The sequence below is a fragment of the Astatotilapia calliptera genome, chromosome 17 (assembly GCF_900246225.1).
Source record: "Astatotilapia calliptera chromosome 17, fAstCal1.2, whole genome shotgun sequence".
Classification (NCBI taxonomy): domain Eukaryota; kingdom Metazoa; phylum Chordata; class Actinopteri; order Cichliformes; family Cichlidae; genus Astatotilapia; species Astatotilapia calliptera.
In genome coordinates, this window is record NC_039318.1 from 1,362,254 (window position 1) to 1,374,703 (window position 12,450).

Genomic DNA, 12,450 nt, shown 5'->3' on the forward strand with positions numbered 1-12,450 from the left:
TTCAAAGAGATACGGGAAATCCATCAGTTATACATCCCAGACTTTGAATTCAGGCCACGCAGAGGATCAGCAGCCCCCCCCTCCACCCCGCCTTTTCTTTTGATGCTCTGTTCTCCTGCTTCCAAGAAATACATGCATTGTGACAATTCAATCAACATTCAAGCTGCATCCTATTTCTCGCTGCCATCATGTTAGAGGAACTGTTTTCTCAGGAGCTGCTTGTTTTCTTATCAGTTCGCTGAGGTACAGTCGCTTCTCGGCTCCAGCGAGGAAATTCTGTTCCCGCTTCTGAAAAAACTTTTTGTTTCAGTCACACAGAAAAGAAACCCAACAGTTGGCATCATGCTTTTAATCATCATCAAACAGGATTAAAGAGATTTCAGGAAAACTGAAGTGACACACGGCACACCCAGATAGTAACTGTCAAATATTCTCACGTTCACACTGCCTGTGTTTTCTTTGGTTGTAATAAGGACCCACATATGATCATGCTGGGTTTCCTGCCTGATGGTCTTGATGGGATTAAACTGGTGCAGACCATATAAATGAATTCCAGTTTTCTGCTCTCTGGAGAGCCTCAGCCAATGATGCTGATGAAAAGCAGTAAGCTGCAAAGAAGCTCAACCTGTTAAATTGTGCTTCGCTCACATAAAAAGGGGGGATGTCACATGTGCCTCTTCTTCTTCTTCTCTGCATATTCAGACATACAAGATACACGAGCTGACTTCAAAAATGAAGTCTGATTGATATGATGGCTTCAACAAAAACACCCAGAAATAAACTGCTTTTCAAATCAAGGATATTTATTATTTTTGAATCATTTCTGGCCCATATGAGCCACAAAGCTAAACAAAGGGTTTCATTCCAAAAAACGGACCCCGATCCGAGAACGTGTCTGATATCTGCATGTAGTTTCCCACAGTTAGGATGGTGGATATGCTGTTCTGGAATGAAACTCTTCAGAAACTGAGAGAGTACAAAAGAAGCTCATTGCACAGTGTTACAATACAGGAGAAAGAAAGTTGCATTAATGGTGTGACAGAGTGAAAAATACCCCGTCAACCAGTAAATCTCGAGAGGCACATTTTGGGTTTAAAGAGAACCACTGGCTACGTTCACATACGCACATCGGATAACTTCAACGAGTGGGTTTAATCTCCCGTCTCATTCCCGGAGGAGCTACAGGGAATGATTTCCCATCAGGCTGACTCAGCTGAATCACTGCTCTCTGAATAATGAAACAATACATTCAGAAAAAAGAATCTTTTCAAGGTGAAATCTGCTGTTCAGTCTGAGAACTGATGATTCATCGTGTAAACAGCATGTGATCATCCACCGTGGGAGGCCAGTGGTCCCACTGTTTCACAAACCTCGTCTCACAAACAAAAAGCAGAAATTAATTCTGGGTCATAATTGACAGGACGAAAAAAATCTTTTTTTAGCCTAAAATTTGATGATTTTATTTAAAGTGACCCAAAATACACCCAAATGAAAGTATTTCATATTTTTGTACAGGTGCTACGAACGCTCAGGCTGCTCTGGGTTCGCCCCGAGGTGGAGCAGTGAGGCTCCCAACAAAGAGAACGGTTGTTGTAGTTGAACCTGTGACTCTGTAGCCGCCGTGTCGGTCTGCACTGTTTATGAGACGGTGGTGACAGAGCTCCTTGTAATGAGAACGCTCCGTGTTCCCACATTTGCCAGGTTCCTGCGGGGACAGGCTGGTCTTTGAAGGAAAGTTCCAAACAGTGGAATTGTAAACAGCATCAGAGTGATCATACACGAGGAAGAGAGGTCAAACAGAGGTCAGAGGGCGCACTGACACAGGCACAAGATCTGATCTGGGAGGCGGAGCTGTGTGGTGGTTGGCATTGTGGGTTACCAAGGTTTACGTGACATTGTGACAGTAAAGATGATGTACAACATAAGAAATACCCTCCCTGCTAAATATTAATCCTGAATATATGAATGTCAGACCAGCTGTTCATACCTCCTGATACTTCAAAACTGGCTGTATCATTAAAAGTGTCCCTGTGCACTCGCAGGCTAATTATAGTAACGTCTGTGCTCACGCGTTTGAAACATGAAGCATGTGCACATGCACTAATCATCTGAACGTCCCTGCACAGGGCGTTCAAGTGCTCGTATGCAATGTTATGCAGAGCTTCTGACGTTTACAGTTGTCAGGTTTCCGGTGTGAGGTCTAAATATGTTTGGTAAATGTAATGTTATCTCAGCCAAGACTAACAGGTATGTTACTGGTAATCTCACAGAGTAACTTAATAAACATTAACCCTGGAAGTAGCCAGCTGCAACATGACCAAACATGCACATCTTAGATTAAACAACACCTGATCCTTTCCTGTCACTTCAGTCTTGTGAGTATAGGTGTTGGAATAGTAACAAAAGAAAAGACCAGAACCCACCAACACCTCCACCCCCACCAAGCACTGCTCCAGGTAGGTTGTGGCTGTTAAGCTTGTGGGTCAGGACTTAATCAAAGGTCCACTATCAGCAATGTGGCACAATCTGTTTTGACCCCTGTTCACCTTCCAACACAAGCATCTTTAAGAAGATGATTCTTGGTTTAAAACTTAAATTCAAACAAACATCAGTGCTGAGCAGACGTTTTGGTCCCCGATCCACAAAACACTGAGAACACAGAAAGTAAAAAAGTGACAGCAGTGGCTCTCCACAAGACTGATCAGAAAGAGTGGGATCCACGGGGACGCCCTCTGAAAACAAACCACAGAAGCTTACATTTTTGCTGAAAAGGCCACACACCACAAGGCGGCCCCAGATGTCCAGCCCACAGCTGATTGGTGCACAGAGCGTGGGTACAACAGGAGAGGAACGTCCCTTAAATATGCAGAGAACAGAGAAATCCAACACAAACCATGAAACAAATAAAAACAAAAGTACACAGGTAAACGTTTCGTACCATCAGTACAGACTCGAGCTGTTCTCGAGTCTGTAGCAGTCGAGTTCATCTGCTAACAGTCAGGCTTCACTTGTTGATCTTACTAGACATGGTGGCAGACACAATCCCCAAAATATATTCCACATAAAAGACATGTTTTTAATTTTTCACTGAAGGCCTCTGACTGATGCTGGGCTGCAGAGTCCACCAGTTAAGGTTTCTTCAGGTTTGTGGGCGATGGCTGGTGATTTCCTGCTCCAGTGAACAAGACCAGCAGTGCTTTGGTGCAAATGATGCAGGTCACAATCGCTACACAAAAACAGAAATTTAACGAGTACGGTGTGGTTTGCATGTAGAAATAAACAGGAACAATTTTTAAACCCTCGTGTAGATTAAAAGTTTCATCCAGGATGTGAAGTTAAGGAATGTGCTGACCAGCAACAGGGAGCACCGCCAGTACAACAAGGCTTAAGGGCATTAGAGACGGAGAAGTGGCACGCTTTCAGTCGCCCACGTCGCTGTCCTGATCTCCTATGAGCCACAGGAAGTGAAAGCTGAGTGCCAGCAGGGCGGTGCCCAACAAGTCCCCTAGCGCCGTCAGGTAAGGGATGGAGAAACTGTCTGGGTCTTTGCCGCTCCTCCATATTGAGTGCACCATCCAGTCTGCTATACACAACAACAGGAGTACCTAGAAGAAGAGAAGAGAAGGATTAGAAGGCAGCTTTGATCGAGAGCGTGCAGGAAGTATACACGCATACCCAGGTGGGCTCACTGAGACAAACATGCAGCAGAAAATCTATCATCCCTGTCAGGATAATATGAACGATGGTAAACCCGCGTCTCTGTTTTCTTGCTACGATTACAGGATTAGAACGTACTTGTGGGGTCTTTACCTTACAATACAAGTGCCTCGAGGCAACTGTTGTTGTGATTATATAAATATTAGTGCTGTCAAAATTAACGTGTTAATATTAATCCGCCATCACGGGCAACAGGATTACAATTTTTAACACACCTGGAGTGCAGAGCGACTCAGAATCCCTGCAGTGTTTCTATAAAGGCATTTCGGGCAGTTTGTCCAAGTAGAGTCAGCTGCGCACATGCGCACGGGGCAGCTGGTGTGTAGTGACGGCCAGCTGCACCAATCAACTCGATGTGGAAGATGATAAACGCGCTTCGGCCCTCTCCGTGGGAAATTTAGCATTAAAAAATAAGAGGGAACAGTCGACCCACATAAGGTATTTTGCACGTTGTGCAAGAAGGAATTCTGTTTTCACCGAAGCGCTTCCAGCTTAAAATATCACATTGACTCGAAGCACACGTTAGCCAGGATGCTGCTAGCACTTTGGCTAACGCCTCACCCAGCTTGGACACTCGCGGAGCATCGGGGCCTCAGGAAGTCGACCTCGGACACATCGACTGACGCCACGCGGAACAAACTGCAGACCTGTTAACATCACTGAGAACCTTTACACAGCTTTGGTTCCTCGTTCAAGCACGTGAAGCCTCCCCAAGACAGACAGAGAGAGGATACATGTTTACAGAGTTTTTACATGAATGTTCAACATGTTAAGTGCGATGTTTGCCCTTTTTTCTCGAGTCTGTTTGCTCATGCAAAATGAAACGTGATTAATATAGAATAAAAATAAATGATGTTTAATCATTAATCCAAATTAATCCACAGTTCCCCTGTGATCAGTCTGCATAAACATTTTAATAGTTTGACAGCACTAATATATATATTAGTGTATACTTCCCTATTAGTATCTTGTAACTGCATAAATGTCAGTTACAAGCTTAAATATAAAGTTGAAAAAATGTAATTACAGCCAGGCTATTGATCAAGTAATTGCGATTAAGCACGATTAATTACAGAAAATTGTGAGATTAATTAGTTAATTTTTTTAATCTATTGACAGCACTGATAAATATATTTAATTGAATAGGATGCGCATCACACTTAATGCCTGTGTTGCAAAATATATAACCTGATATTAAGCTGGAGATTCGTGCTGTTACTCCTTTTTGTCTAAAACTAAGATAACTAACTTGTATTTCTCAGCGTCAAACAACTCCATACAAAGTATAATTATACATGCATGCACACTTATTATTAGGACAGGACTGGCTATCACAGTGGTGAAAAACAGTGCAGCACGTAACTCAAATGTTCAAACTCTGAGTGAAGTGGCAAACATAACTGCACAGCAGCATGTTTGCATAGCTCCAGACTCTCAGACACGCTGCTTTCTAAACGGCAATATAATGTAGATAATAATCATAATTATGATAATGGCAATTTTGGGAAGTCTTGACTTTTCCTTCTTTCTTTTGACTTTCCAAGTAGTATTTTTCTTTTTCATAAGAAAGAGAAAAGCAACCTTAGAACTTTATACTTAAAAAGAAAGAGAAAGAAAATGAATAGGTGCTTTAAATGCCAAGCAGAGTAGCGTAAACACTTAAAACTGCAACCGCAACAAAGACGAGGAGGAGTAATGGACAGAGCAGCAGACCGAGAGACGAGTTCTTAGAGTGTTATTCATAATTCAAGTTTCCACACATGAAGTGGAACGGTGGCGAGAGGAAAAGAAAAGTCTATTAAAAGATAAGGACAGGTCTATAATTTAAGAGGAAATGAGCTGTCCAAGTTGGCAGTGAAAACATTCGACAAACAAAGTATTCCAGACATTGATTGATACCATCGTGCAAAGTAGGGATGATGATATCAGAAGAGGGGGGACGATTTGGTTATGACAATGATGTTTTGTGTTTAATAACATTAATGTATGAGTTCTGATAACCTGCTGACAGCCCTGCTTGTCTTTGGCTGTGATGGAACATCTGATACGGTTAAACAATGCGTTCTCCTGCTTTCACATCTAATAATCTTCAGTCATGACCCTGCAAAGCGTCTCTCAGGTAAATAACAAGCTTTCAAACCCATTCGCAAGCACGGGCGTTGTCACTTTGTCTTTCATTCATGGTGACAGGGCAGCACATCCTCTCAGCTGCTGAAATTGTTGCCTTTGAACCATCCTGGATCTAAAAATGCCGACTACACTATCATTTACAGTTCACAGCTTAGCTTTGGTTTTCAGGCGGGAGGGGAAGGAGAGGCGCTTGTGTGCAAAGGGGGTCGCGTTTTTTAACAAATGAGACACATCCAAGTTAAAAATGCGATTAGCCAAATGAAAGATGAAAAAAGGAACTCCAGCAGAGTGTCGATCCATCAAGCAGTCTCGACCACAGCATCTGTACCTGGTTCCTTAATCATGCCTGAGTGAAGGGGGATGATTTGTCTACACAAAGAAGCTGTTTGATCTCTGGAGATGGCCATGTTCGACTGCGACGGTCCACGTACACAGGTGAAAGACACAAAAATTATGCTGTTCTCATATTGTTCCCCTGCCGCTGGGCATAGACCTCGGCTGGTTTCGTACAGCTGCCTTCTATTTATTTAGCATACCTCTCCGAGCGGCTGCCCAAGCCTCTGAGTCTTTGCTTGGCAGTTTCCAAGGCCTCAGGTCAGCCTGCTGCACTTCTTAGGCAGCTTCTTCTGCAGCTCCCATAGTTGGCTACTTTTCCCTGTGCTAACTTGATCTTGGCCTCTAGTCTCCTTCTCCATGGAGGGTACTGCTCCTTAAGGCTGTCCATCTTATAGCCAAGCATCTCACTGATCACTGCTAGCGTGGTCAAGATCAGCTGATTAGCCTCAGTGATGGTTGCAGCAGGGATCATCCACAGTGCTGCATCCACAACTTCAAGTAGACCTTCTGAGGGTACGTGATGCAGTGTTGGTAACCGGCTACAGAGGGTCCAGGTTTCCACCTTCGCAATGATCCTATCTTTCAGGTCAGTTCCTCTTGCACTCAACGCTCCTCCTTCCATCGTTCTTGGGGCTTGGTACTCAATCTTGGGTTGGAGTAATGATCCCCCCCCCCCCGTCCCTGAGAGCAGTCCCTTCTTCCGAATGTTGGAGCACTGAGCTACTATTTGTTGGGAGCACTGCAATTTTAAATTCCTGTGTATGATCTGTACATACAACGAAGCAAGGAACATGGAGGCTTGCAGAAAACTCTTCCTTCCATAGGCTGACAGGTCTCAGCCAGACTGGGTTGTCTTGTTGTTAATAACAGCACTCTCTCAGGACAAAATGTAAGTTTAACTTTCTGTTTGCTTTGTAGCACTGTGGGTTTTTGACAGCAGCTTTCAGTTGTGCTACATGGACACACCTGCTCATGTCCAACTAAAGTGAATACAAGCTTTCCAAGGCGTGGTACAGACTAAACTGTATGAGTGCAACCTGAGAGTCTTTGCTTCAGTAAAAATGTCAGACTTTACTTTTATTTTGGACCATTTGCATAAAATGCAATGACTGACTGACTCGTCTCCAAGCCTTGAAACTCTTGAATGACTGGAGGTCTGCCAAGAAGGACTCTTTATGTTTAGTTTGTGCAGTTGCTGGTGCTTTGCTTCAAAGAACTATGATGAGTTGTAATGTTGCAAACACAGAGGAATTATGAGATTAAGAGACAATTCAGGACGCTGCTGGAATCACTGAATATCTTTCATGTAAATCCTTTAATCCTGTAAATAATTGGACGTTGCTTGTTACCAGACAGAAAGTATGGACGACTGAAAGTGTTTCTTCTGATACTGGTGAGGCAAGAAAAAGACATGCAAACACTGTAAGGTGGTCTGTAATGACTACAACAAAGACTTGTGCTAAAGTCACTCATATATTTATACCTGCACATTTCTCAAATCATCCAGCATACTGAGCACAAAAACAGACTTTCACGTAACACCGAACACATCCCAGACTTTGACATGAATAGATGTTCTGAAATAATCAATGTTTAATCATCTCTGAGAGGTAAGGTTATACTGTGTTGTTGATATGTGCGCAGAGCTGTTACGTAGACATCTTTTTGCTTATTCATGGTTACATCTCTGAGCCCCTTTTTTCTCTGCAGCTCAGCTAAATATGCAACATATATACAGTATATATGGAACCCTGTGCTCAAAGAAACCTGCAAATCCTGCAGTGATACAAACAGTATCACTTGAAGCCACTTTATTAGATACTCTAGTATTTATCATCTGGGCAAACATAATTGGATTTTGCTGTATTCTACAGTAGTGCTCAGTGAAATGCTTGATTTGTGGACCATTGCAAGCTGCTTTATTGAGCCATTATTGAATAATCTTTTCTTTTTCCAGGCTATAACAAAATTAAGTTTGAGAATGACTTGAATACACGGACTTGGGTATTTTATTATAGCATTTCATTTGAATTCATCTGTTTTGAATTAGAAGATTTAAAGGGGAAGTCATTTAATACAAAAGTACACTGAAAGATCTTTTTTAAGTGGCAAATACGATAAATTTAAGAGAGCTTATTGTATCTGGGAGCATTTCTTATATTCAATATTTTCTCCTCAGCATAAATCAGCTTTCTTTATGATGCACCTGGCCACAGGTCTGTAGGGATATACAGCCGTGGTGCATGGTGCATGTCTACTTATTTTAACCCTTATAACCTCATACGTACAAGAAAGCTTTATGGTCTTCATTTAGGATTAAAAACATAAATCAATTTTGCTGATCTGTCAAAATCAAAATCACGTTTTTGGTCAGGATGACTTTTTTATGACTAACTTCAAACATCCATATCTTGGGAAACATGGATATAATTTTAGTAGCTGAATTCCATCAAATGAGTGTAACAGAAACACAGCAACAGAAATTAGCATGGCTGCTTTAGATCTTTTATTTTTGGAACCTTTTTTAAACCTTTATTACCAGCATCATGTTCTACATGTGATTCTCCACTGAGCTTATCGTAAAGCATAGAGCTGAGCCCAAGCTAACTGTTGTGTGCTGTTGAATGCAAACCGAATGACTGTCTCTGCAGTGATTAATAACCGTTCCACATGTTCACTTATTGTACACCAACCTTGTGAGATTGATCTTTTTCACCAGTGCCTCCCTGCTAGTCATCCTGCTCAAGCTGCACTTAAAAATAGGTGACCTTGAGCTTTTTGGGAGGGAAGAAACCATGCAAGAGTGTACTTGACTTACAACCACAGAAAAGAAGAAGAGCTTAATAGTAAACGTTTTTTACAATGATTTTCTATTCACAATTGTGGAAGCCAAAATCACGTCTGAAAGTAAGCTGGTTCTACCTCAACATTACAATACTAGCCATACTTGGCTTTTGGAGCAAGGAGTGATCATATATTTATATGTATTGGGGACAGATACAGTGGGGCAAAAAAGTATTTAGTCAGCCACCGATTGTGCAAGTTCCCCCACCTAAAATGATGACAGAGGTCAGTAATTTGCACCAGAGGTACACTTCAACTGTGAGAGACAGAATGTGAAAAAAAAAATCCATGAATCCACATGGTAGGATTTGTAAAGAATTTATTGGTAAATCAGGGTGGAAAATAAGTATTTGGTCAATAACAAAAATACAACTCAATACTTTGTAACATAACCTTTGTTGGCAATAACAGAGGTCAAACGTTTACTATAGGTCTTTACCAGGTTTGCACACACAGTAGCTGGTATTTTGGCCCATTCCTCCATGCAGATCTTCTCGAGAGCAGTGATGTTTTGGGGCTGTCGCCGAGCAACACGGACTTTCAACTCCCGCCACAGATTTTCTATGGGGTTGAGGTCTGGAGACTGGCTAGGCCACTCCAGGACTTTCAAATGCTTCTTACGGAGCCACTCCTTTGTTGCCCGGGCGGTGTGTTTTGGATCATTGTCATGTTGGAAGACCCAGCCTCGTTTCATCTTCAAAGTTCTCACTGATGGAAGGAGGTTTTGGCTCAAAATCTCACGATACATGGCCCCATTCATTCTGTCCTTAACACGGATCAGTCGTCCTGTCCCCTTGGCAGAAAAACAGCCCCATAGCATGATGTTTCCACCCCCATGCTTCACAGTAGGTATGGTGTTCTTGGGATGCAACTCAGTATTCTTCTTCCTCCAAACACGACGAGTTGAGTTTAAACCAAAAAGTTCTACTTTGGTTTCATCTGACCACATGACATTCTCCCAATCCTCTGCTGTATCATCCATGTGCTCTCTGGCAAACTTCAGACGGGCCTGGACATGCACTGGCTTCAGCAGCGGAACACGTCTGGCACTGCGGGGTTTGATTCCCTGCCGTTGTAGTGTGTTACTGATGGTGACCTTTGTTACTTTGGTCCCAGCTCTCTGCAGGTCATTCACCAGGTCCCCCCGTGTGGTTCTGGGATCTTTGCTCACCGTTCTCATGATCATTTTGACCCCACGGGATGAGATCTTGCGTGGAGCCCCAGATCGTGGGAGATTATCAGTGGTCTTGTATGTCTTCCATTTTCTGATGATTGCTCCCACAGTTGATTTTTCCACACCAAGCTGCTTGCCTATTGTAGATTCACTCTTCCCAGTCTGGTGCAGGTCTACAATACTTTTCCTGGTGTCCTTCGAAAGCTCTTTGGTCTTGGCCATGGCGGAGTTTGGAGTCTGACTGTTTGAGGCTGTGGACAGGTGTCTTTTATACAGATGATGAGTTCAAACAGGTGCCATTCATACAGGTATCGGGTGGGGGACAGAAAAGCTTCTTACAGAAGACTTTACAGGTCTGTGAGATTTTCCTTGTTTGAGGTGACCAAATACTTATTTTCCACCCTAATTTACGAATAAATTCTTTACAAATCCTACCATGTGGATTCATGGATTTTTTTTTTTTTCACATTCTGTCTCTCACAGTTGAAGTGTACCTCTGGTGCAAATTACTGACCTCTGTCATCATTTTAAGTGGGGGAACTTGCACAATCGGTGGCTGACTAAATACTTTTTTGCCCCACTGTATCATCACCCCCACCTGAGATTAGGTACCAAGCCCCGAGAGCGAAGGAAGAAAGTGTTGACTGCAAGAGGAACTGACCTGAAAGCGTTAAACTTGGATCCTCCGTTGCCGGTTTCCAAGACTACGTGAAGTACAGACAGATCATCTACTAGATGATGTGAATGCAGCACTACGGACCTACCTACCGCTACCATTACAGAGACTAACCAGCTGATCTGCACTACAGCAGCAGAGATCAGTGAGATGCTTGGCTACGAGTTGAACAGCCACAAGGAGCAATATCCTCCATGGAGGAGACTAGAGGCCAAGATCACAGTAGCATGGATGGAGGTTAGCCAACTATTGGAGCTGCAGAAAGGTGTGATGAAGAAGGTGCCTAATAAGTACAGCAAGCTGTCCATACCTGAAACCTTTGAGACTGCCAAGCAACGACTCACAGCCGCAAGGTACACAAGAGATATCGAAGGCAGGAGAATAAACCAGCTGTTCTCCACAGAACCATCCAAGGTGTACTCTCAGTGGCAGGGAACAATATGAGAACAGCACCACCAAGGCTGGAGGCAGAACAATACTGGAAGAGCATATGGGAGAAGGACACAACCCATAACGGCAATGCTCAGTGGCTAGTGGATCTAAGAGCAGACCACAGCGACCTCCCTGAACAGGGTCCAGTAGCCATCACAGTGGCAGATATCCAAGAAAGGGTCTCCAGTATGAAGAGTTGGACAGCACCAGGGCCCGACATGGTTCACGCTTACTGGCTAAAGAAGCTGACTGCACTCCACGAGCGTCTGGCAGCATAAATGAACCAGCTGCTAGTTGACGAGAGACACCTGGAATGGCTAACCGAAGGTCGGACGGTCCTGATCCCCAAAGGACCCCCAGAAGGGACCGGTCCCCTCCAACTACCGACCAATAACCTGCCTCAGTCCTACATGGAAGCTCCTGTCAGGCATCATATGGGCTAAGATGAACAGGCACATGGCTCTTACTGCAAGCCTGATAAGCAACATGCATCCAGAGATGATCTGGATGCATGTTACAGAGGCACATATAAATGACATTAGATTTATATGTCTGTATCAAATCAATGCCATAGGAACGTTGTAACCACAAACCCTTCTAAAACCTTATGCCCTAACCTGATATGCACCTCCCTTATAATGTATGTGCTGTTGATGCAGCCTGCTCAGAAACCGGCAACAGCATTTCCACTTGTGTAGTCTCTACATAGATCCAGCACAGAGGTGCATTAGTAGGGCTGTGTGATATGACCAGAATCTCATCTCCCGATATCAGACATCTATCGTCCGATAACGATATAAATCACACAAATGTAACATTTTCTGTAAATTCTGTGAATCTCGGGCAGGTGAAGTGTTTCCAGCTGGGCGTCATGTAGCTGAGTCGAGTGTTTTAACCGATGCATGAAACGACACATTTTTAGACATAAGTTGTAACGGCGCCGTTTTCTTTGTATTTATTACACGGCGTGCTGCGGGGAGAAGCCTGTTCTAACGTTTGAGTCTAAGGTTTATTTTTTAGCACCTGGCGTCTTTTTTACTTCTCATCCGTAAATAATCTCCTCTTTCACATGATTCAGTTTATTTTGAAAAGTCTCAACAGGATCTTGAACTTTATTGTGAAAGGTTTATGTGGAACGTAA

The 12,450-nt window shown here is 43.2% G+C and overlaps 1 protein-coding gene across 6 annotated transcripts in view; it reads right to left on the minus strand.

Moving 5' to 3' along the window:
* Positions 1-782: 782 nt before the first annotated feature.
* The window catches only part of slc41a2b (solute carrier family 41 member 2b), a 39,348-nt gene continuing 27,680 nt past the window's right edge, over positions 783-12,450 (minus strand). For all 6 annotated transcript variants that reach the window (XM_026148353.1, XM_026148350.1, XM_026148348.1 and 3 more), the window contains one exon: positions 783-3,605. In XM_026148353.1, the coding sequence (XP_026004138.1) occupies positions 3,420-3,605 (186 nt within the window). In that variant the 3' untranslated portion in view covers positions 783-3,419. The remainder of the gene's footprint in view (positions 3,606-12,450) is intronic.